Source organism: Tamandua tetradactyla, chromosome 14, assembly GCF_023851605.1.
Source record: "Tamandua tetradactyla isolate mTamTet1 chromosome 14, mTamTet1.pri, whole genome shotgun sequence".
In the NCBI taxonomy this organism is placed as follows: domain Eukaryota; kingdom Metazoa; phylum Chordata; class Mammalia; order Pilosa; family Myrmecophagidae; genus Tamandua; species Tamandua tetradactyla.
Genome location: NC_135340.1, coordinates 19,145,479 through 19,171,852, shown reverse-complemented (window position 1 = coordinate 19,171,852; position 26,374 = coordinate 19,145,479). Strand labels below are relative to the sequence as shown.

Below are 26,374 nucleotides of genomic sequence, written 5' to 3'. Positions count from 1 at the left end.
CTGCATCCCTAAGTTTTGCTTTTTTTTTTGGCATGGGCAGGCTCCAGGAACTGAACCCGGGTCTCTGGCATGGCTGGCAAGAATTCTGTCACTACACCACCATTGCACCATCCTGCATCCCTAAGTTGTTTTTTTTTTTTTTTTTTTTTTTTTTTACATGGGCAGGCACCAGGAATTGAACCCGGGTCCCTGGCAGGAAAGCATTCTTGCCTGCTGAGCCACCATGGCCCGCCCATCCCTAAGTTTTTTTTTTTTTTTATTAATTAAAAAAAAGAAAAGAAATTAACACAACATTTAGAAATCATTCCATTCTACATATGCACTCAGTAATTCTTAGTATCATCACATAGATGTATGATCATCATTTCTTAGTACATTTGCATCAATTTAGGAAAAGAACTAGCAAAACAGCAGAAAAAGATATGGAATGTTAATATAGAGAAGAAAATTAAAATAATAATAAAAATAAAAATATATATATATAAAAAAAGGAAAAAGAAAAAAACAAAAACAAAAGATACAAACAAACAAAAAAAAAAAACTATAGTTCAGGTGCACCTTCATTCAGTGTTTTAACATAGTTACATTACAATTAGGTATTATTGTGCTGTCCATTTTTGAGTTTTTGTATCTAGTCCTGTTGCACAGTCTGTATCCCTTCAGCTCCAATTACCCATTATCTTACCCTGTTTCTAACTCCTGCTGGTCTCTGTTACCAATGATATATTCCAAGTTTATTCTTGAATGTCGGTTCACATCAGTGAGACCATGCAGTATTTGTCCTTTAGTTTTTGGCTAGACTCACTCAGCATAATGTTCTCTAGGTCCATCCATGTTATTACATGCTTCATAAGTTTAGTCTGTCTTAAAGCTGCATAATATTCCATCGTAGGTATACGCCACAGTTTGTTTAGCCACTCGTCTGTTGATGGACATTTTGGCTGTTTCCATCTCTTTGCAATTGTAAATAACGCTGCTATAAACATTGGTGTGCAAATGTCCATTTGTGTCTTTGCCCTTAAGTCCTTTGAGTAGATACTTAGCAGTGGTATTGCTGGGTCGTAATCCATGCTGCCATTCTATGTCTTTTGATTGGGGAATTCAGTCCATTAACATTTAGTGTTATTACTGTTTGGATAATATTTTCCTCTACCATTTTGGTTTTTGTATTATATATATCATATCTGATTTTCCTTCTTTCTACACTTTACTCCATACCTCTCTCTTCTGTCTTTTCGTATCTGACTCTAGTGCTCCCTTTAGTATTTCTTGCAGAGCTGGTCTCTTGGTCACAAATTCTCTCAGTGACTTTTTGTCTATAAATGTTTTAATTTCTCCTTCATTTTTGAAGGACAATTTTGCTGGATATAGAAGTCTTGGTTGACAGTTTTTCTCTTTTAGTAATTTAAATATATCATCCCACTGTCTTCTAGCTTCCATGGTTTCTGCTGAGAAATCTGCCCATAGTCTTATTGGGTTTCCCTTGTATGTGATGGATTGTTTTTTTCTTGCTGCTTTCAAGATCCTCTCTTTCTCTTTGACCTCTGACATTCTAACTAGTAAGTGTCTTGGAGAACGCCTATTTGGGTCTATTCTCTTTGTGGTGCGCTGCACTTCTTGGATCTGTAATTTTAGGTGTTTCATAAGAGTTGGGAAATTTTCAGTGATAATTTCTTCCATTAGTTTTTCTCCTCCTTTTCCCTTCTCTTCTCCTTCTGGGACACCCACAACACATATATTTGTGCGCTTCATATTGTCCTTCAGTTCCCTAATCCCCTGCTCAAGTTTTTCCATTCTTTTCCCTCTAGTTTCTGTTTCTTTTTGGAATTCAGATGTTCCATCCTCCAGTTCACTAATTGTAGCTTCTGTCTCTTTAAATCTACCATTGTAGGTATCCATTGTTTTTTCCATCTTTTCTACTTTGTCCTTCACTCCCATAAATTCTGTGATTTGTTTTTTCAGATTTTCTATTTCTCTTTTTGTTCAGCCCATGTCTTCTTCATGTCCTCCCTCAATTTATTGATTTGGTTTTTGAAGAGGTTTTCCATTTCTGCTCGTATATTCAGCATTAGTTGTCTCAGTTCCTGTATCTCATTTGAACTATTGGTTTGTTCCTTTGACTGGGCCATATCTTCAATTTTCCGAGCGTCATCCATTATTTTCTGCTGGTGTCTGGGCATTTGATCAGATTTCCCTGGGTGTGGGACCCGGCTGGTTGAAAGGTTTTTCTGTGAAATCTCTGGGCTCTGTTTTTCTTTTCCTGCCCAGTAGGCGGCGCTTGTGGCGCTCGTCTGTCTGCGGGTCCCACCAGTAAAAGATGCTGTGGCTCCTTTAACTTGCCAATCTGATCTCGCAGTCGGCCCAGGAAACCGCGTGTGGAGTGGGGGTCGCCGGCCACCGCGGCTTGGGGGAGTGCCGGTCCAAATTGCCCAGCTGGCCCGAGATGCCAAGCGTGGTGGGAGAGCCCCGCTATCCAACGTTCCCAGTCGGACCGGGAAGCCACGTGTGTGGAAGGGACCCCGGTCGCCAGCCGCCCCGGCCCGGGAAAGCGCGCGCCCCTCGGGTATCTCACCGCAGCGGATTCTCCCTGCCCGTTCAGCTGTTCCAGAATGGGGTACACTGTCTTTTTGGTCTCTGTTGTGGCTCCGGGAGCTGTTTCGTATTGTTTCTGTTTCTTTAGTTGCTGTTCTGGAGGAGGAACTAAGACCCACGTGTCTTACTAAGCCGCCATCTTCTCCGGAAGTCCCATCCCTAAGTTTTGATATGTTGTGTTTTCTTTTTTCATTTGCCTCAAGCTATTTCTTAATTTTCCTTGTGATTTCTTCTTTGATCCATTTGTTGTTTAAAAGTGTGTTATTTAATTTCCATATATTTGTGAATTTTCCAGTTCTCCCTCTTACTGATTTCTAGCTTCATTCCATCATGGTCAAAGAAGATAAATTGTATCCTTTCAGTCCTTTAAAATCTGTTGAGATTTGTTTTATGAACTAACATATAGTCTATCCTGGAGATTAACCCATTTGTACTAGAGAAGAATGTGTATTTTGTTGCTTTTGAGTGAAGTGTTCTAGATATGTGTTAGGACTCTTTGGTTTAGAGTATCATTTGTCTTGAATTTCCTTATTCATATTTTCTCTCTAGATGTTCTACCCATTATTGAAAGTGGTGAGTTAAAATCTCTTACTATTAATGTAGAATAATCTATTTCTTCCTTCAAATCTGTCAACATTTGATTAATATATTTTGGAGCTTTGACATTATGTGCATGTTTTAGTTTTCTAGCTGCTAAAACAAATATCTTCCTTACAAGGGGTTGGCTTAACAACAGGAATTTATAGGCTCATAGTTGCAAAGGCTAGAAGGCTTGCTTCCTCCCAGGGTTGGTATCTCCTGGCTGGCTGGTAATCACTGGGGTTCCTTGGCCTTTCCATCACATGGCAGCATCTTCTTTTCCTTCCAAGTCCATTGACTCTTAGCTTCTGATTGCACCTTATGGATTCTATCTCCATCTGACTTTCATTCTGCTTATAAAGGACTCCAGTAATCCAGATTAAAGCCAAACTGATTCAGTTGGATCACACATTAACTGAAGTAAAATCTTGAAGAGATCTTATTTACAATGGATCAACACCCATCAGAATCAGGATCAAGAACATGCGCAAACAGGGATACACAATTCAGCCCATCACAGTGCATTGCATATATATTTATAATTGCTATGTCTACTTGTTGAACTGATCCCTTCACCAGTATATTATGACATTTTTGCCCCTCATAATAGTTGTTGACTTGACATTTAATTTTTCTGATATGGGTATAGTTACTCCACCTGTCTTTTGGTTACTATTTGTATGGCATATTTTTTTTCAATCTTTCACTTTCAAATGACTTGTGCCTTTGAATTTAGTTGGGTCTCTTGTAAACAATATATAGTTGGGGCAAGCTTTTTGTTATCCATTCTGCCAATTTCTGCCTTTTGACTACAGAAGTTAATCCATTTACATTTAAAGTAATGATTGATAATGAAGAACTTTCTTCTATTTTGGTATGTGGTCTTTTAAAGTCGTATACTATTTTTGTCCCTCTATTCTTCCATTAAGGCCTAGTTTCATGCTTAATTTTTATTTTTTTACTTTTTTCTTTCTACCACTTTCATATTTATTTGATTTTTCATAGTATATCATTTTGAGACCCTTCTAATTTCCTTCTGTATATTTTTCAGGTATTTTATTTGTGGTTACCATGTGGCAAATTTAACATCCTAAATCCATTAACAATCACATTTGATTTGTCATCAACTTCAATAGAATACACACTGTTCCTGTACCTGCACATCCTCCAACCTTTTTGTTACACTTGTTATAAATTGTATCTTTATACATTGTATATCTAGAACTATAGTTTTATCATTTATATGCATATGCATTTTAGAACCTGTAAGAAGTAAAAAAGTGGAGTTGCATACCAAAAACTTCAATGCAACAGTACTGACATTTATAATTACCCTTATGCTTACTTTTACGGAGGTCTTTATTTGTTTATGCTGCTTTGAGCCACTGTCTAGTCTCCTTTCCTTTCAGACTGAAAATCTCCTTTTAGCATTGTTTATAGAGCAGGTCTAATGGTGGTGAACTCCCTCAGTTTTTGTTTATCTGGGAATGTCTTAATCTTTCCCTCATTTTTTTTTTTTTAGATTATACTGTAGTTTTATTTTTCATTCATTCTTTTTAAAATTTATTTTGTATTATCAAACCAAAACAGCATACATATATGAACACTCTTATTATACAATCATTCCATGTATGGTATACAATCAATGGCTCACAATATCACATAATAGGATATTCATCACCATGATGAATTCCTAGAACATTTGCATCACTCCAGAAAAAGAAAAAGAAAAAACCCATACATACCATAACCCTTACCCCTGCCATGGACCACTAGTATTTCTATCTACTCAATGGATTTTAACCGTTGTTCCCCCTATTTTTTCCTATACCTCCTAACACTCCCTTTCATTGTTCACTAGTATTTCAATCTACCCAATTTATTTTAACATGTTTCCCCTATTATTTATTTGTAATCCATATTTTTTACTCATCTGTGAATATCATAAATAAAAGGAGCATCAGACACAAGGTTTTCACAATCACATAGTCACATTGCAAAGGCTCTATCATTCATTCATCTTCAAGAAACATGGCTACTGGAAAACATCTCTACAGTTTCAGGCACTTCCCTCTATCTCTCGAATACATCTTAAACTAAAAAGGGGATATCTATAAAATGCGTAAGAATAACCTCCAGGATAACTTCTCGACTCTGTTTGAAATCTCTCAGCCACTGACACTTTTTTTGGTCTCATTTCTCTCTTCCCCCCTTCAGTCAAGAAGGTTTTCTCAATCCCTTGATGCTGAGTCCCAGCTCGTTCTAGGATTTCTGTCCCAAGTTGCCAGGAAGGTTTACACTCCTGGGAGTCATGTCCCACATAGAGAGGGAGAGGGCAGTGAGTTTGCCTGTTGTGTTGGCTGACTGAGAGAGGCCACATCTGAGCAACAAGAGTTTCTCTGGGCCTGGTTTTAAGTAGGCCTAGTCTATCCTTTGCAGGGATAAATTTCATATGAACAAACCCCAAGATTGAGGGCTCAGCCTATTGATTTGGTTGTTCCCACTGCTTATGAGAATATCAGGAATACTCCAAATGGGGAAGTTGAATTTCCCCCCTTTCTCGCCATTCCCCCAAGGAGACTTTGCAAATACTTTTTTATCCACTCTTCAAATCACTCTGGGATTTTTTGGAGCATCACTCTGGACAAACCTACAAATCTTATGCCCAACTCAGGGTTCCATGTACTTATGGTATTCAATTAAACTGTTCATAGAAGTTATATTAGGAAATGCACTAGTCAAAATATAAATATTGCAGCATTTTTTTCTTTAGTCACACTTAAGTTAAAGTTTTAAAATATGAATTACCATCTATTTTCAACACCCTGCAATACTGACATTCATTTGTTCTTCCTCATGCAAAAACATTTTTTAATTTTTACATTTAGTCACTATCATTGTACACTCTAGGCATTCCTAGATTATACCATCTCAGTCTTTATCGTCTATCTTTCCTCCTGGTTATATTTGTGCCCCAGCCCTCCTCCCTTTATCATTCTCACATTCAGCTTTATTCAGTATACTAACATTATTGTGCTACAATTAGGTAGTATTGTGCTATCCATTTCTGAATTTTTACAATCAGTCCTGTTGCACAATCTGCATTCCTTCAGCTCCAATTACCCAAAATCTACCCTTTTTCTATCTCTTGATGGTCTCTGTTCTAAACTGAAATTCTCCAAGTTCATTCATTAATGTTAGTTCATATCAGTGAGACCAAACAGTATTTGTCCTTTTGTTTCTGACTAATCACACTCAGCATAATATCCTCAAGGTCCATCCATGTTGTTATATACTTTATGACTTTATGCTGTATTAAAGCTGCATAATATTCCATTGTATGTATATACCACAGCTTGTTTAGCCATTTGTCTGCTGATGGACATTTGGGCTGTTTCCATCTCTTTGCAATTATAAATAATGCTGCTATAAACATTGATGAACAAATGTCTTTTTGTGTTCTTGCCCTCATGTCCTCTGAATAGATACCTAGCAATGCTATTGCCAGATCATATGGCAATTCTATATTTAGATTCCTGAGGAATCACCAAACTGCCTTCCACAGTGGTTGTATCATTTGACATTCCCACCAACAGTGGATAAGTATGCCTCTTTCTCCACACCCTCTCCAGCACTTGTTGCTTTGTTTTATTGATAATGGCCATTCTGGTGGGTGTGAGATGATATTTCATTGTGGTTCTGATTTGCATTTCCGTAATAGCCAGGGAAGTTGAGCATCTTTTCATGTGCCTGTTAGCCATTTGTATTTCCTCTTCTGAGAAGTGTCTGTTCATGTCTTTTGCCCATTTTGTAATTGGGTTGTTTGGTTTTTTGTTGTTGAGTTTGAACAACCTTTTTATATATTCTGGATACTAAACCCTTATCTGATATGTCATTTCCAACTATCGTCTCCCATTGTGTAGGCTATCTTTTTACTTTCTTGACAAAGTTCTTTGATGCACAAAAGTGTTTAATTTTGAGGAGTTCCCATTTATCTATTTTTTTCTTCAATGCTCGTGCTTTGGGTGTAAGATCTAGGAAACCGCCTCCTATTATAAGATTTATGATATTTCCCTACATTTTCTTCTAAGAGTTTTATGGTCTTAGACCTAATGTTTAGGTCTTTGATCCATTTTGAGTTAATTTTTGCATAGGGTGTGAGATATGGATCCATTTTCATTCTTTTGCATGTGGATATCCAATTCTCTAAGCACCATTTATTGAAGAGACTGTTCTGTCCCAGATGAGTTGGCTTGATTGCCTTATCAAGGGTCAACTGTCCATAGATATGTCTGAATACTCTATTTGATTCCATTGTTCAGTATATCTATCTTTATGCCAGTACCATGCTGTTTTGACCACTATAGCTTCGTAATATGCCTTAAAGTCAGGTAGTGTGAGAGCTTCAACTTCATTTTTCTTTCTCAGGATATTTTTACCTACTCGGTGCACGCTGCCCTTCCAGATAAATTTGGTTATTGGTTTTTCTGTTTCTGAAAAGTAAGCTTTTGGGATTTTAATTGGTATCACATTGAATCAATAAATCAGTTTAGGTAGAATTGACATCTTAACTATATTTAGTTTTCCAAATCATGAACATGGTATTTATTTAGGTCTTTTGTGATTCATTTTAGCAATTTCTTGTAGCTTTCTTTGTACAGGTCTTTTGTATCCTTAATTAAATTTATTCCTAAATATTTTATCCTTTTGGCTGCAATTGCAAATGGATTTTTTAAAATTTTCCCTCAGATTACTAATGTATAGAAACACCACAGATTTTTGAGTGTTGATCTTATAACCTGCCACTTTGCTGTACTCATTTTTTAGCTCTAGTAGTTTTGCTGTGGATTTTTTGGGGTTTTTGACATATAGTATCACATCATCTGCAAACAGTGAGAGTTTTACTTCTTCCTTTCCAATTTTGATACTTGTATTTCTTTTTCTTATCTATTTGCTCTGGTTAGATCTTCCAACACAAGGTTGAATAACAGTGGTGACAGTGGACATCCTTGTCTTGTTCCTGATCTTAGAGGGAAAGGTTTCAGTTTTTCCCCATTGAGGATGATGTTACCTGTGGGTTTTTCATATATCCCCTTTATCATGTTGAGGAAGTTCCCTTCTATTCCTATCCTTCGAAGTGTTTTCAACAAGAAATGATGTTGAATTTTGCCAAATGCCTTTTCTGCATCAATCAAGATGATTATGTGGTTTTTCTGCTTTGATTTGTTGATATGGTGTATTACATTAATTGATTTTCTTATGTTGAACCACCCTTGCATACTTGGGATGAATCCTACTTGGTCATGGTGTAAAATTCTTTTAATGTGCTGCCAGATTTGATTTGCAAGAATTTTTTTTATTTTTTAATTTTTTAAATTTTTTTATTAACGGAAAGTAAAAAAAAAAAGAAATTAACACAACATTTAGAAATCATACCATTCTACATATGCACTCAGTAATTCTTAACATCATCACATAGATGCATGATCATTGTTTCTTAGTACATTTGCATCGGTTTAGAGGAACTAGCAACACAACAGAAAAAGATATAAAATGTTAATATAAAGAAAAGAAATAAAAGTAGTAGTAATAGTAAAAAACAACAACAACAAACAAACCAACAAGCAAACAAAAACAAAAAAAACCCTATAGCTCAGATGCAGCTTCATTCAGTATTTTAACATGATTACTTTACAATTAGGTATTATTGTGCTGTCCATTTTTGAGTTTTTGTATCTAGTCCTGTTGCACAGTCTGTATCCCTTCAGCTTCAATTACCCATTGTCTTACCCTGTTTCTAACTCCTGCTGAACTCTGTTACCAATGACATATTTCAAGTTTATTCTCGAATGTCCGTTCACATCAGTGGGACCATACAGTATTTGTCCTTTAGTTTTTGGCTGGATTCACTCAGCATAATATTCTCTAGGTCCATCCATGTTATTACATGGTTCATAAGTTTATCTTGTCTTAAAGCTGCATAATATTCCATCGTATGTATATACCACAGTTTGTTTAGCCACTCTTCTGTTGATGGAGATTTTGGCTGTTTCCATCTCTTTGCAATTGTAAATAACGCTGCTATAAACATTGGTGTGCAAATGTCCGTTTGTGTCTTTGCCCTTAAGTCCTTTGAGTAGATACCTAGCAATGGTATTGCTGGGTCGTATGGCAATTCTATATTCAGCTTTTTGAGGAACCGCCAAACTGCCTTCCACAGTGGTTGCACCCTTTGACATTCCCACCAACAGTAGATAAGTGTGCCTCTTTCTCCGCATCCTCTCCAGCACTTGTCATTTTCTGTTTTGTTGATAATGGCCATTCTGGTGGGTGTGAGATGATATCTCATTGTGGTTTTGATTTGCATATCTCTAATGGCCAGGGACATTGAGCATCTCTTCATGTGCCTCTTGGCCATCCGTATTTCTTCTTCTGGTAGGTGTCTGTTTAAGTCTTTTTCCCATTTTGTAATTGGGTTGGCTGTCTTTTTGTTGTTGAGTTGAACAATCTGTTTATAAATTCTGGATACTAGACCTTTATCTGATATGTCGTAACCAAATATTGATTCCCACTGTGTAGGCTGTCTTTCTACTTTCTTGATGAAGTTCTCTGATGCACAAAAGTGTTTAATTTTGAGGAGCTCCCATTTATTTATTTCCTTCTTCAGTGTTCTTGCTTTAGGTTTAAGGTCCATAAAACCACCTCCAGTTGTAAGATCCATAAGATATCTCCCAACATTTTCCTCTAACTGTTTTATGGTCTTAGACCTAATGTTTAGATCTTTGATCCATTTTGAGTTAACTTTTGTATAGGGTGTGAGAGATGGGTCTTCTTTCATTCTTTTGCATATGGATATCCAGTTCTCTAGGCACCATTTATTGAAGAGACTGTTCTGTCCCAGGTGAGTTGGCTTGACTGCCTTATCAAAGATCAAGTGTCCATAGATGAGAGGGTCTATATCTGAGCACTCTATTCGATTCCATTGGTCGATATATCTATCTTTATGCCAATACCATGCTGTTTTGACCACTGTGGCTTCATAATATGCCTTAAAGTCAGGCAGCGCGAGACCTCCAGCTTTGTTTTTTTTCCTCAAGATGTTTTTAGCAATTTGGGGCACCCTGCCCTTCCAGATAAATTTGCTTATTGGTTTTTCTATTTCTGAAAAATAAGTTGTTGGGATTTTGATTGGTATTGCATTGAATCTGTAAATCAATTTAGGTAGGATTGACATCTTAACTATATTTAGTCTTCCAATCCATGAACACGGTATGCCCTTCCATCTATTTAGGTCTTCTGTGATTTCTTTTAACAGTTTTTTGTAGTTTTCTTTATATAGGTTTTTTGTCTCTTTGGTTAAATTTATTCCTAGGTATTTTATTCTTTTAGTTGCGATTGTAAATGGGATTCGTTTCTTGATTTCCGCCTCAGCTTGTTCATTACTAGTGTATAGAAAAGCTACAGATTTTTGAATGTTGATCTTATAGCCTGCTACTTTGCTGTACTCATTTATTAGCTCTAGTAATTTTGTTGTGGATTTTTCTGGGTTTTCTACATATAGTATCATATCGTCTGCAAACAGTGATAGTTTTACTTCTTCCTTTCCAATTTTGATGCCTTGTATTTCTTTTTCTTGCCTAATTGCTCTGGCTAGAACTTCCAACACAATGTTGAATAATAGTGGTGATAGTGGACATCCTTGTCTTGTTCCTGATCTTAGGGGGAAAGTTTTCATTTTTTCCCCATTAAGGATGATATTAGCTGTGGGTTTTTCATATATTCCCTCTATCATTTTAAGGAAGGTCCCTTGTATTCCTATCTTTTGAAGTGTTTTCAGCAGGAAAGGATGTTGAATCTTGTCAAATGCCTTCTCTGCATCAATTGAGATGATCATGTGATTTTTCTGCTTTGATTTGTTGATATGGTGTATTACATTAATTGATTTTCTTATGTTGAACCATCCTTGCATACCTGGGATGAATCCTACTTGGTCATGATGTATAATTCTTTTAATGTGTTGTTGGATACGATTTGCTAGAATTTTATTGAGGATTTTTGCATCTGTATTCATTAGAGAGATTGGTCTGTAGTTTTCTTTTTTTGTAATATCTTTGCCTGGTTTTGGTATGAGGGTGATGTTGGCTTCATAGGATGAATTAGGTAGTTTTCCCTCCACTTCGATTATGTTGAAGAGTTTGAGGAGAGTAGGTACTAATTCTTTCTGGAATGTTTGATAGAATTCACATGTGAAGCCGTCTGGTCCTCGACTTTTCTTTTTAGGGAGCTTTTGAATAACTAATTCAATCTCTTTACTTGTGATTGGTTTGTTGAGGTCGTCTATTTCTTCTTGAGTCAAAGTTGGTTGTTCATGTCTTTCCAGGAACCTGTCCATTTCTTCTAAATTGTTGTATTTATTAGCGTAAAGTTGTTCATAGTATCCTGTTATTACCTCCTTTATTTCTGTGAGGTCAGTAGTTATGTCTCCTCTTTCATTTCTAATCTTATTTATTTGCATCCTCTCTCTTCTTCTTTTTGTCAATCTTGCTAAGGGCCCATCAATCTTGTTGATTTTCTCATAGAACCAACTTCTGGTCTTATTGATTTTCTCTATTGTTTTCATGTTTTCAATTTCATTTATTTCTGCTCTAATCTTTGTTATTTCTTTCCTTTTGCTTGCTTTGGGATTAGTTTGCTGTTCTTTCTTCAGTTCTTCCAAGTGGACAGTTAATTCCTGCATTTTTTGCAAGAATTTTTTTGAGGATTTTTGCATCTATATTCATTAGAGAGATTGGGCTGTAATTTTCTTGTAGTATCTTTGTCTGGTTTTGGTATGAGGGTGATGTTGGCGTCATAGAATGAGTTAGGTAGCCTTCTCTCTTCAATTTTTTTGAAGAGTTTGAGCAGGATTGGTATTAATTCTTTCTTGAATATTTGGTAGAATTCACATGTGAAACCATCTGGTCCTGGACTTTTCTTCTTTGGGAGCTTCTTATTGACTGATTCAGTTTCTTTACTTGTGATTGGTTTGTTGAGGTCATCTAGTTCTTCTCAAGTCATTGCTGGTTGTTCATATCTTTCTAGGAACTTATCCATTTCATCTACATTGTCTAGTTTATTAGCATAAAGCTGTTCATAGTATCCTTTCATTACCTCCTTTATTGCTGAGGGGTCAGTGGTTATGTCTCCTCTTCCATATTTTATTTCATTTATTTGCATCCTCTCTCTTCTTTTTTGTCAACCTTCCTAAGGGTCCATAGTCTTATTTCTCATAGAACCAGCTTTTGGTTTTGTTGATTTTCTCGATTGTTTTCATGTTCTCAATTTCATTTATTTCTGCTCTAATCTTCATTATTTCTTTCCTTTTCCTTGCTTTAGGGTTGGTTTGCTGTTCTTTCTCTACTTCTTCCAAGTGAACAGTTAATTCCTCGATTTTTGCCCTTTCTTCTTTTTTGATATAGGCATTTAGGGCAATAAGTTTCACTATTAGCACTGCCTTTGCCGCATCCCATTCATTTTGATATGTTGTATTTTCATTTTCATTTGCCTGATTTCTCTTGTAATTTCTTCCTTGACCTACTGGTTGTTTAAGAGTGTGTTATTGAGCCTCCATATATTTGTGAATTTTCTGGCCCTCTGCCTATTATTGATTTCCAACTTCATTCCTTTATGATCTGAGAAAGTGTTTTGTATGATTTCATTCTTTTTAAATTTGGTGAGACTTGCTTTATGATCCGGCATATGGTCTATTCTTGAGAATGATCCATGAGCACTTGAGAAAAAGGTGTATCCTGCTATTGTGATGTGTAATGTTCTATAAATGTTTGTGAAGTCTAGTTTGTTTATTGTATTATTCAAGTTCTCTGTTTCTTTATTGATCCTCGGTCTATATGTTCTGTCCATTGATGAGAGCAGGGAATTGAAGACTCCAACTATTATGGTAGATGTGTCTATTTCTCTTTTCAGTATTTGCCTCATGTATTTTGGAGCACTCTGGCTCAATGCATATTTATGATTGTTATGTCTTCTTGTTGAATTGTTCCTTTTGTTAATAGTGTCCTTCTTCGTCTCTTTTAATTGTTTTACATTTGAAGTCTAATCTGTTGGATATTAGTATAACTGGTCCTGCTATTTTCTGATTGTTGTTTGCATGAAATATCTTTTCCCAACCTTTCACTTTCAACCTATGTTTATCCTTGGGTCTAAGATGCATTTCCTGTAGACACCATACAGATGGGTCCAGTTTTTTAATCCATTCTTCCAGTCTCCATGTTTCTGCTTAGAAATCTATGCATAGTCTTATTGGGCTCCCCTTGTATGTGATGGATTTTCTCCATTAGTTTTTAGCAGTCAGAATATGTGATTTAATTCCACAGTTGGAGCTTGGTTGCGCTCAGTCCCTGCTGCTCATAATGTCCTTTCCTTTCCCCTCTGGGAAGAAGCCTGTGGGGGAGGGGCATCTGCTGCTGTGGCTTGGGGGACTCACAGTTCTAGGTGGGCTCACAGCTGATCCAGCAGGTCCAGACTAGGGTATGCTGTGTGTCCAGTCACTGACGTTCCTTCCTATTTACTATTACTAACTGCTCTGGAGGACAAACTAAATCCCATACCTCGCTAAGCCATATCTTGTCCCCTACCTGATTTGATTTCTGATGAGATTAGTGTGTTCAAACATGCTAAATTAATTGTTTCAACTCCTGTATCTCATTTGAATTGTTGGTTTGTTCCTTTGACTGGGCCATATCTTTAATTTTCCTAGTATGATTCATTATTTTTTGCTGGTGTCTAGACATTTAATTTCCTTAATTGGCTTATTCTGAAGATATTTTTCACTTCTTTACCTAGGATTGTCTTGCTGGATGCTTTGTTGTCTATCTGTTCTTTGACATTCAGTTCAGCTTATTCTAGACCTCTAGCTTAGGTTTTATTTAACAGATCAGAATCTTTCAGTTCTTGTTTTCTGTTTCTTGCCCTGCCTGTATGGTGCCTTTTTTTTTTTTTCCTTAGGAGGGTCTAGGTATTATAGACCCCAGTCAGATTTTCCAAGACCAGACTGGCCTCCTCTCAGTCCCTGAGGATGAGACCCAGCAGGTTGAAAGACTTCCTATGAAGCTCTGGACTCTCTGTGTTTTTCCTATCCTGCCCAGTATGTGGTGCTTGTCTGCTTGCAGGTCCCACCAGCATAAAGTGAGACTCTCCCTGTGGGTGATATGGAGGAGAGGTTGTACGCTGGCTTTAATCACTTCAGTTTTCCAGACCCTGGGGTCTGAATTTCTTGAGGGAGGGTCCTGAGCTGGGTCCCACCCCTGTCCTGGGGAAGGCACAGCTTCCAGGGAATTTCCTTTCACCTAACCAGTCTTTTTGCCTCTCAGAGAAGCTTAATTCTGCCCTTGCCTGGGGCAGTTGGAGCCAGAGAAGCCCTGTTGTATGCAAAGAGCAGTCAAACCAAAGAAATACAGCCACAAAAAAAAAAAAAGAAAAAAAGAAAAAAAATCCTTTTCGGAGCAGAATCCCCATTCCTTGGGTTTTCCAATTAAGAGTTTAAGTTAGTATGTTGCTCTACTTATCTCCAGGTCCTACGTGCCCCCTCCTTTCCTCAGGGCCAGACCTTTCTGATCTGAAAAAAAATCCTTTTTTTTTTTCTTTTTCTTTTTTCCATCAGCCCTGCCCTCTTTGTGCTGGGGCAAAACCCAGCAACCTCAGCTTTTACTGGAGATTCAGCTGAGCTGGGAGTCTATTTTTAGTAGCCAGAATTTGTTAATTAATTCCACAGTTGGAGCTAACAGCTCCTTGCTGTTAGTAAAGTCCCTTTCCTTTCCCCTCCAGGAACCAGCTTGTGAGGGAAGGGCTTGGGGGACTCACGGTTCTGGGTGAGATCACAGCTGGTCCAGCTTGTCCAGACTGGTGTATGCTGTGTCCGGTCACTGATGTAGCTCCAGCAGTTGTTCTGTACTGTTCCTGGCTATTTACTAGCTGCTCTGGAGGACAAACTAAATTCCTCTCCTCATTGAGCCACCATCTTGGAATGACCTTAATCTTTCTCTCATTTTTAAAAGGAAGTCTCAATGAATATAAAATCCCTGGTTGAAAGTGATAACCTGATAAATCCCAGAGTGATTTGAACAGTGAATAAAAAAGTATTTTCAAAGTCCCCTTCGGGGAATGGTGAGAAAGGGGGAAAATTCAACTTCTCCAAGTTGAATCCTTGATATTCTCATAGGCAGTGCGGACAACCAAAGCAATAGGCTGAGTCCCCAGTCTTGGGGTTTGTTCATATGAAACTTAACCCCACAAAGGATAGGTCAAGCCTACTTAAAATTAGGCCTAAGAGTCACCCCCAAGAGAACCTCTTTTCTTCTCAGATGTGGTCTCTCTCTCCAGCCAACACAACAAGCAAACTCACTGCCCTCCCCTGTCTATGTGGACATGATTCAGAGGCATGTGGACCTTCCTGGCAACGTGGGACAGAAATCCTAGAATGAGCTGAGACTCAGCATCAAGGGATTGAGAAAACCTTCTCGACCAAAAGGGGGAAGAGTGAAATGAGACAAAATAGTCAATGACTATTTGACTATTTTGAGAGATTCCAAACAGAGTCAAGAGATTATCCTGGAGGTTATTCTTAAACGCATTAAATAGATATCACCTTTTTAGTTAGGGTGTAATGGATAGGCTGGAGGGAACTGCCTGAAAATGTAGTGCTGTGTTCCAGTAGCCATGTTTCTTGAAGATGATTGTATAATTATATAGGTTTCACAATGTGACTGTGTGATTGTGAAAACCTTGTGTCTGACGTTCCTTTCATCTACCTTATTGACAGACGAGTAAAACATGTGGATTAAAAATAAATAAATAATAGGGAGAACAAATGTTAAAATAAATTTAGTAGATTGAAATGCTAGTGATCAATGAAAGGGAGGGGTAAGGGGTATGGTATGTATGAATTTTTTTGTTTTCTTTTTATTCCTTTTTCTGAATTGATGCAAATGTTCTAAGAAATGATCATGATGAATATACAACCATGTGATATTGTGAGTTATTGATTATATATCAAGAATGTAATGATCATATGGTAAGAATGTTTGTGTTTATATGTTGTTATGTTGAATAATAAAAAAATTAAAAAAAGAAAAAAGTCTTTGTCTGGTATAGCTTAAGTCTGGTATTCTTCATTGGTGGTTTCTGGATTTTTATCTTGTTCCTTTGGATGGGCCATCATTTCTGGTTTCTTTGGCTTGTAATCTTTATTGCACACTAAATATTTTAATGTTTACTTGGGTATTTGTTCCCTGACTCCTATTCATTAAGATTATTATCAAGATAGTGATATGAGACTTCCTTGAGTGCCAGGAGCTAACAAATATAAACAAACCAACGGAGAAAACAATTCTCAATGCCTTTGCAAATTGGCTCTGTTGGTTGGTGCTTCTCTTCAGTGTTTAGCCCTCCTATCAAGATTGGTATGAGTCTCAAGTGAAATGCAGGGTCCTCTCAGTCTTTTCTGTGCTGTGCTTGCTCAAAGCATTAGTAATCGACACACTTACAGGCATCTGAATGTTCCACCTGCTCACTGTGAAATAGATTTTGCCCATCTCTAGGGTGCTCTACTGTGCATCTTAAAGCTGATAATCTTTTGTCATAGGCTGCTTTGACTTATTTCTTATACTGCTTTAGCTGTTTGCAAGCAGCTTCTCCCTGCAGGTCAAGTTCTGGGAGGGTGAACCAGAGATGAATTTCTTGGTTCAGTCTTTCATTTTGCCACTTGATATATTAGCAGTGACATACAGACACCCCAGTAGGCATACAGGGGTTACTCTTCTCCCTCTGGAACATGATCAGGAACCCATAATGGGAGGGAGGTTAGCTCCACATTGAACTAAGGAATAGCCAGCAAGCGTGCCAGAAAACTCTCTGACCAGTTTTAAAGTTTTTCTTCAATTAATATTCATCCAGTTTTAACGCTTTTTGGGTGTGTGTGTGTGTGTTAGTTTTTGCTAGTTGCACAAAGATTCTGCAAGGGAATGGAGGATTGTATGTTGCAAGTAGACTGCAAGTCCTGCTGATTTATTACAGCAAAAAAGATAAAGAGTATGACCAGCCAAAGATGAGAGCAGGATGAAGAGACTGAGAAACCGGTGAAAACCTGAGAAATTTGTTTGACTGTGGCTCTTGATGCCCATTCCCCATCCTCGAGGCAAGCAGCTTTGAGTTGTCCCAGTCCCTGCCTGGAGGACTGCTATGGACTGGGAGGGCCACAGAAGTCCTCCCCCACAAGTACAGAGTTGGACATGGCCCAGTTCTGATCCAGCCATTGTTGTGACCAGTATCAGAGGCAGAGCTGTTAAAGGGCTAAAAACACCCTGCCTATTTAAGGCTATGGTGGAACAGGTTGCCAAAGAGTGCCATCTGCTGGGTAGGTCAGGAAAGCACAGGCTTCTTTTTGGCATATTTCCTGACCCCCTTTCCAGGGCCTGTTGAAAATGATCTGTGCTCCCAGTGTGTGTCCCTGGTGTTGTTCTGGCTAGAAAATACTAATGAACTAAGTGTCAAAGAAGAGCCTCAACACAAACCCAATCAACAACAAAATCCTAGACAACAGAAAGAAATCAAATCTCAGAACAATCTCATCAAGATAATCAGACGTCAGCAAAAATTACAAGCCATACTAAGAAACAGGAAGATATAACCCGTTCAAAAGAACAGAATTTGGAATAACAAATCAAGGAAGTTCAAATAAATTTCCTAAATCAATTAAAGAACATGAAGGAAAATATGGCTAAAGAGATAAAGGACAATAAGGAGACTCTGGGTAAGCATAAAGGATTTGAAAACATGCAGTGAAAACTAACAGAACTTATGGGAATGAAAGGTATAACAGATGAGATTAAAAATATGCTAGACATATGCAATAGCAGATTTGAAAGACAGAAAATAGGATCAGTGACCTAGAAGACAAGACATTTGAAATTGAACAGACAAAAGAACAGATAGAGAAAAGAATGGGAAAAAATTGAGCAGGTCTTGGGGAGTTGAATGAAAACATGAAGTGCACAAACCACATGCCATGGGTGTCCCTGAAGTCGAAGAGAAGGGAAAAGGGGCAGAAACAATATCTGTGGACATAATAGTCCAAAACTTTCCGAAAATACATTTATGTCTTTCATAAAAGTTTGAAAGTTTTGGGCCATTATGCCCCGATATCATAGTTTATAAACTATGATTTGATATATCATAAATCCAGGAGGTACAATAAATTCCAAACAGAATAAATCTGAATAGACCTCTTCCAAGAAATATACTAATCAGACTATCAATTGCCAAAATTAGAGAATTCTGAAAACAGCAAGACTAAAATGATCCATCATATATAAAGGATGCTCAATAAGACTAAGCCCCTAGTTTTTCATCTGAAACAATGGAGTCAAGCAAGATGACAGTGATATGATTATTTAAGGTACTGAAAGAGAAAAACCGCCAGCCAAGAATTTTTGATCACCAAAATTGTTCTTCAAAAATAAGGAAGAGTTTAAAATATTCAGATAACAGAAGCTAAAAGACTTTGTTAACAAGAGACCTGCCTTACAAGAAATACTAAAGGGTGTTCTGTAGGCTAAAAAGACGAGAGGGAGAGAGGGAGAGAGGGAGAGAGGGAGAGAGGGAGAGAGGGAGAGAGGGAGAGAGGGAGAGAGGGAGAGAGGGAGAGAGGGAGAGAGGGAGAGAGGGAGAGAGGGAGAGAGGGAGAGAGGGAGAGAGGGAGAGAGGGAGAGAGGGAGAGAGGGAGAGAGGGAGAGAGGGAGAGAGGGAGAGAGAGAGAGAGAGAGAGAGAGAGAGAGAGAGAGAGAGAGAGGTTTGGAGGACAGTGTAGAAAGAAATGAAGATTATCCGTATGGATAACTAAAAGGGTAAAGAACTAAAGACAAGATATGACATATACAAGCCAAAGGATAAAATGGTGATCTAATAGTTGCCTTTACAGTAATAACTGTGAATGTTAATGAGTTACACCCCCCAATCAAAAGATGCAGATTGGCGGACTGGATAAAAAAATATGATCCATTTATATACTGTCTACAAAAGACTCATCTATGACCCAAGGACACAAATAAGTTGAAAGTGAAAGGCTGAAAAAAGATATTCCACACAAACACTAACCAAAAAAGAGCTGAGGTAGCTATACTAACACTGGACAAATTTGAGTTTAAATGCAAAAATGTTAAGAGACAAATAAGGACATAGAATCTTATTAAATGTGCAAGCCACTGAGAAGAAATAACAGGCATAAATAATTATGCACCCGACTAGGGTGCCCAAAAATACATGAGGCAAAACACTGGCAAAACTGAAGGGAGTAACAGATGTCTCTACAATAATAGTTGGAGACATCAAGACACCATTTGCTGTATCAGTAGACAGAACATCTTAGACAGAGGATTAGTAAAGAAACCTGAATATGATAAATGAACTAGAAATGCTCCCCCAAACAGCAAATATCCATTTTTTCTCAAGTGCTAATAGATCACTCTCAAGGATAGATCCATGGTGGGTCACAAAACAGGTCTCAATAAATTATAAAAAGCACTTTTGCTGATCATAAGGGAATGAAGCCAGAAATCAATAACAGGTGCAGAGCTGGAAAACTGACAACATATGGAGGTTAAAGAACATGATTTTAAACAATCAATGGGACTAAGAAGAAACTGCAAGAGACATCAGCTAATATCTTGCAATGGATGAAAATGAGAACACAACATATTAAAACTAACAATATTAGTATAGCTAACTGAGCTCTGGGAAAATACCCCAGGAGATGCCAGAAGCTGAGAAAGCCATTTGAAACCAGAAGCCAGAAAAGAAGGACAGCAGACATCACCAAGTTCCTTCCCATGTGACAGAGGAACATGGGGCCAGCTACCTTTCCTCAGAAAAGGATCCTCTTGGTGCCTTAATTTAGACATTTTCATGCCTTAGAATTGCAACTTAATAAATCTTTTTAAAAGTAAATCCATTTCTGATATATTGCATTCTGGAAGCTTTAGTAAACTGAAACAGATTTTGGTACCAGAGAAGTGGGATGCTGTGATTTGAAATACCAAAAATGCTATAACAACTTTGTAAATGGATAAGGAAGATTCTGGAAAAACTGTGCAGTGCTTGATAGAGAACACCTAGATTGTTTTGAAGAGAATTTGGTAGAAATAAGGACTCTAAACTTCCAACGAGTACTTATAGAGCAATGATGAATATGTTATTGCAAACTGGAGGAAAGGTAATCTGTGTTTTAAAGTGGCAGAGAATTTGGCAAAATTGTGTACTGGTGTTGGATGGAAGGGAGAATTTGAAAGTGAAGAGTTCAGACAATCTAGCTGAGGAAATTTCCAAACTAAATGTAGAAAATGCAGCCAGGCTTCTCCTTACAGCTTACTGTAAAATTCAAGAGGAAAGAGATAAGCTGAGAGCTGAACTCTTGGGCACAAAGAAACCAGAAATTGATGTCTGGAAAATTCTGGGCTTCCAAAAAGTGAGACCACAGAGAATATCCCTTGTGAGGATTTAACCAAATAGGGAACCAGCCAGTCATTTCAACACAAGCCAGGATTGGAAATGCAGTTATCCAGAAAGGATTTGTGGAAAATCCTATTGTCTGATTGTGAGACCTCTGTATACTGTATGAAATACAGAGGAAAACTGACAAGAGTGTTGCAGGATCTGTATGATTGAAACCACTGCCAGGCTGAAATAAAAGGGACAGAAAAGGGATCACTTGAAGGAAAAATGACTTCAAAGTAGACCCATGGAAGCTAAGGTCTGGAGGCAGGAAATCTCAAGCCAGGAGAGTGAACCCACCCATGGATGTGGAGAAGGTGAGTTTGTTCCAGAGGCAGAGGGCAGGTGTTGCTGCCTCAGGCCTCAGAGAGGGTGGATCACATTTCCTGGGGATTAAAGAGAGCCTGGACATCACCCCACTGATCTGAAGGGGCTAACCATTTGCTCCAGGGATCCAAGCCTTCCCTAACAGTCTTTTTACTTTCTATCACAGACCATGACACTGCAATAAAAGCAATGAACCACTTGAGCTTTTTCAATTCTGCAGAAGCTATAACAACTTCTCCAACATATAAAGGGGCTGGGAAGTTAATTTCCTGGGAAAGAAATACACAGCCTGGTCCTGGCATTTTAGTACCCAGGAAAGCTGAAATGAGTCCATTGATCAACACTCCAGAGACAATTGTTTTTCCAAACTTGGTTTGTTTTGCAAAATCTTCATTTAAATGCAAAGGATTGACATCCCCTGTCAATTCTGAGAAGGTAGCCACATCCCTCTGTGTGAAAGCCCTGCTGAGTTCAGCTTGATCTCCAACTCTGATGTGCATATGCTGAAGGTGCTGCCTTTTCAGTTGGTTCAGACAGATTCTCCTCTGAAGTCCACCCCACCAAATGCCATGGCTGGAAATTCCTAGGAACATCTTCAACACCTCACTTTTAATCAATAAGGGCTTTTAGCCTGCTTCAGTCTTCAAACATTACGCTGGCACCAAAAGTACTTTTGAGAATGGAGGAATATTTCTAAAACTGAAGATTTATTCAGTCCAGTACTAGTTCCCTACTATTACCAGATAATGCAAGAAGAAATGGAGAAACCTGAATCACTCTGAAAGCACACTTTTTGTCTTTATAGGATTTTAACAGGGTCAAAGCTCCACAAGTTGACCAGACCACTGCTGCATATTCTCAAGATGGTTGACAAGGTCTTCTCTTCATATTTTGGGATGTCCAAGGACAACGCCCCATCAACCTCCCCAAACAGATTCTTCAGGGCTGAAATAAGCAGCTGTTTGAACTGTGCAACATTCAGTCCAACCCCATGCTCTTGGAATTCTAGGCAGACTTTCATATGATGTTCAGAGAAATTTTTGTAAACTATTCTTTCATATGTGGTAGCTGAGGTTGGCAACTTTTCCATCACTGATCAGTCTTGGTCCTAAAGCCTCGAACTCCTAGCTTTTCTCCATGCTAGGAATACTCTTCCTCTAGGTAGCCACTTCACACTCCCTTGCTCCGTCATGACTGCTTAAATCTCATTCCTCTATTTAGCCCAGCGGCCACTCTAACACTTATTGCAAACTCCCCAGATACCTGGCCCTGTTCTACTTTTCTCTCATAGCATTTACCACCTTCTAACACAATTATGTAATTCACTTATTCTTTATTTGTACTCCCCCTCACTGTCCCATAGACAACAAACTCTACGAGAGACAGGGATCTGTCTTTTTCACTACTATTTTCCAAGGACCTAAAACAGTGCGTCACGCATAAGAGGCACTCAACATACAGTTTCTGGAAGAAATCAATGCTTCTTAAAAGCTCAATCCCCTACTGATGGGCACTTGGGTTGTTTCCAACCCTTCTTGGCTAATGGCCGACATTTATTTAGCGACCACCCCGTGCCAGGTGCGTGCAGCGTGCTTTGCACTTGAGGTCCCGCTCGCTCCCCGCAGCCACCGTCCCTGACCAAGCCCATAAACCGCATTGCACTGAGGACCGTCCCTGACCAAACCCATAAACCGCATTGCACTGAGGATCGGGGAGGTTCCTGGGCAGGACCTGCCCTTGGTCCGCAGTCGCCTCTCCTTGGCGTCCCCAGCTGGGGCCCACCCTTCTTTTTTTTTTAATGGCAATATTTATATTTATTTTTGTAAGGCCTTGAATAAAAACAATTTAAACAAGTTGGGTAAGGTGTCTTCTCCTTATGTGGGTTCCTATGATCTGTATGTATCACATGCCAGAGTATAATTCTGATTTGTAAAAGTCCCAAAAATTGCAAACGCTTTGAAAAAAAAATTATCACTTTATTTGTACACTTAAAAAGTTGTACATAGAAACTTATGATACCGTTCTGAAAAACTGAAAACTGTAAAGGGAAAAGGGAGGGTTTTACCTTTTTTTGATTGATCATTAAGGAAGTTAGAGAAATAAAACACAGTAAAATGTTTAAAAATTAAAGAACATTTTCCAGGTACAAATCTTATAAATACAAAACAAATTCACAAATTACTTTGAATGCTAAATAAATATCTAGTTAATAAACTCAGCCTTTATACCTCCAGCCAGCACTGGTACAGCACTTCAAGGATATAAAATTTGATTCATTCATGTGTAGTGTTGAAAGAATGTGCTCATGAAACAATTCTTAGGCATATACACATTTTTTCTAAATTGTGTTATAGCAGAAGATTCATCCGTATAGATAAATCTCCCTCAATATCACAATTTCTAAAAAAGAAAAAAAAATCATCAATGACAGACAACTCATAGGTGAAAAAACACTTTCCCAGATATTTGGACACATGAATGATCTCAAAAATGTACAAAAACCTCTGTAAACCAGTACTGTATTCAATACCTCTAATAAACTTATTAGATACTGAACAAAACTGTATGTAGCAAAGGAAATCTTTCCTACATTCTCCTGAGTGCTTAATATTAAAAATTGAGAATATAGTGCAGGCCACACTTCAATGTGGTCAATCAGTTGTTATTGCTTTATACATATATGTCTGCTTTAGAGCATGATTTAATGTTCCTTTTTCATGAACAACTTGTTTTTTCTCAGATATATCCTTTAGAAGGACAAAATTAGATTCGTGACTTTTTTGTGGCAGGTGGTGTGCTAACTTGGTCCACATTTATAGGCGTGACATGGAGTCCAAGCTTTTGAGCCTGAATGTGAAAAAATGCTTGAAGCCTAGTTCCAGCTTTAGCTTCACTTGTGTTACGAGGGTTGTACTCAAAGCAGTTTGAAAACATTAACTCAATATCATCAATAAACTCAGCTAGAAAGAAAGAAAACAAAATAAGATTAGAATAAAAGTATTTAAATTATGAACATAATGTTTGTACTATATCTGGAAGTTTCATTAAGAAAACTGAAGTCCACTTTTTTCTTTAAAATTGAAGACTAAAACAAGGTAGCATAACTGAGGCTTAAATTTGTTTATATTTTATAACTACTGAATTGAAACCATGTTTTTATATAATTACATCCATTATGTAGTTACAAAAGATCTCATTCACTAATATCAATTCCATAAAATATCTTTAAGCCAATCATTCAATCCTCATTCTCTTTTACTGCCATCCAATAAGCATTTTAGTGACCTTTTGGGATACCATCTACATAGCTACAATATATGTCATTCAAATAAAAGGAAAACAGCTTACACCTCCTTAAACAAAAATAAACTTCAAAGAAAAGCATAAACTACTTACATGCTAATTTATATTCACATTTGTTCACTTTTTCACGAATTATATTTAAGGCGATGGGCTTTTTGATGATGTCGTAATAGTCTGGGACCTGCAAAATAATTCAGATATCTTTCCATACAAAAAATGTATCATAGGTCAGTGGTCAAGCACATGAAGGCTTTGCACTTGAAAATCAAATCAATATTAAAACTTTGAATACTATTATCCCATATAAATCAAGCCACTATAATGTTGTAGAAGCCTATTTGATTTCATAAAAAATGTTGACTTATTATGAAAAGAAAGAAATGATGGTTTTTCTTCTAATTTTTAAAATAAGCATTATTGCTTTTATAGTAAGGAATAAAACGTATGTAAAAAAGTTTCATTCAACACAAAACCTACTCAGGAAAAATGAGTCAAAGATGTGTCAATTTAGAAACTGACATTTGCATATTTTTAAAATAAGCTTTTTATTATGAAAAATTTTCAAACTTACAGGAATGTACATTTATTTTGAAAAAGTTAACAGCTTTGTTCACTTTCCAGGACTTACAGATACAAATAATTCTAGGAAATAAGATAGTTAATGCCATTGTATTAGCTGTGGCAATAACAGGGAAATTTATTGTTTGTTGTAATACTTTCTGTAACAAAATACGACGCTAGTATACTGACTAGTGTATGTGTGTATATATATATATACACATGTTTTTCTGGAGACTCTGAAATCTTTTGTTCTTCCTGAAATAGACAACAAATCAAGTCCATATAATTTTAAAGCAATCTGAACAAATGATTCATTAGCGTCAGTGAAGGAAACAAGTTTATATAAATCAAGAAATTTCAATTACAATTTGAAATTTACAGAAAGCATATTTCCATCATTTCCCTAGTATGATTTGGAACTATAATGTATATGTGATCACTTAATTGGATTATAACAAGTAACAAGTAGTAGGAGGATGAAACCAAACTGTTATTCTTTTTTTCCCCCCCCCCCCAGTTTTCTCAATGTATTAACCACTTGTTCTGAAATCTCAGAACTCTTAATAGCTATTGCTAGGCTTTCAAATACATTTATTTATTTATTTATTTTTGTATGCTATATGGTGGGGTCACATTTCATTATTTTTCCATGTGGGTATCCTATTATTGCAGCACCATTTGTTGAATTTTTTTTTTGCTTTTGTTTGTTTTATTTTTGGGGAAGTGAATAGACCCGGAATTGAACCCAGGTCAATTGGCAGGCGAGAATTCTACCACTGAACTATCCTTGCACCCCAAATACATTTATTTTTATTATTAAAAGCTAATTAATTCTCCACATTTTTGCTCCAGAAATCTCAAAGCCGAATTCTGATGATGTTACTTTTTCATTCAAAAACCTTCACCCACAGAGAGACAAGTGAGACACTTTATAATCCATTTGAGTTTGAGGATTTAACACAGTTATTGCTGCTCTAGTCAAACTATCCACCATTTTCCATGAGTCTTTTCAGGGTCTTTTATAATTCCTTTTTTTCTGAAATGCCCTTATTCCATTTCTCACTGCTGAAATTCTGTCCTTCTTCAATGACCAGTCCCAATAGTTCTTCCACTTAAAAACTTTGCAATTTTGGCTGTTTACTTCCTCTGAAATGCTTAACTCTATCTCTTCTCTACTTTTGTTAACACCACAATAAATTCAATTATAGTACCATAATACTGTTCTAGCTCTGTTGTAGCACACCATATTTTTATTACTAAAGTACCATCTCATAGCCCTTTGTTAGGTTAGGCCATCACTGTTATCTAAGAATACTTATCTTTTATATTTTCATTTCTCAAAGTGTGGTCTCGGACCATCAGTATCATCTGAGGACTTGTCAGAAATGCAAAAGACAGGCATATTCCAGACCCAGTAAATCAGAGTTTCTGATGGCCCAGGAATCTGTGTTTTAATAAGCCTTTCAGGGGA

At 37.3% G+C, this 26,374-nt stretch overlaps 2 protein-coding genes and 1 pseudogene across 3 annotated transcripts in view; all 3 read right to left on the bottom strand.

The window, feature by feature from the left end:
• Positions 1–20,613: 20,613 nt before the first annotated feature.
• On the bottom strand, positions 20,614–21,732 carry LOC143655652 (hydroxyacyl-thioester dehydratase type 2, mitochondrial-like). The gene has a single exon (XM_077126968.1). The coding sequence runs from the start codon at positions 21,630–21,632 to the stop codon at positions 21,090–21,092; it is 543 nt and encodes a 180-aa protein (XP_076983083.1). The 5' UTR covers positions 21,633–21,732; the 3' UTR covers positions 20,614–21,089.
• LOC143655653 (ribonuclease P protein subunit p14 pseudogene) lies at positions 21,680–22,156 on the bottom strand (annotated as a pseudogene).
• An 842-nt stretch (positions 22,157–22,998) lies between these two features.
• BAZ1A (bromodomain adjacent to zinc finger domain 1A) overlaps positions 22,999–26,374 on the bottom strand; it is a 113,197-nt gene continuing 109,821 nt past the window's right edge. For both annotated transcript variants that reach the window (XM_077126967.1, XM_077126966.1), the window contains 2 exons: positions 24,436–24,523; positions 22,999–23,999 (listed from right to left, as the gene is read on the bottom strand). In XM_077126967.1, coding sequence (XP_076983082.1) covers positions 23,803–23,999; positions 24,436–24,523 — 285 coding nt within the window. In that variant the 3' untranslated portion in view covers positions 22,999–23,802. The remainder of the gene's footprint in view (positions 24,000–24,435; positions 24,524–26,374) is intronic.

Coding starts and splice junctions, on each gene's coding strand:
- LOC143655652 (XM_077126968.1), bottom strand. CDS start 21,632: ATGTTCCTAGGAATTTCCAGCCATGGCATTTGGTGGGGTGGACTTCAG.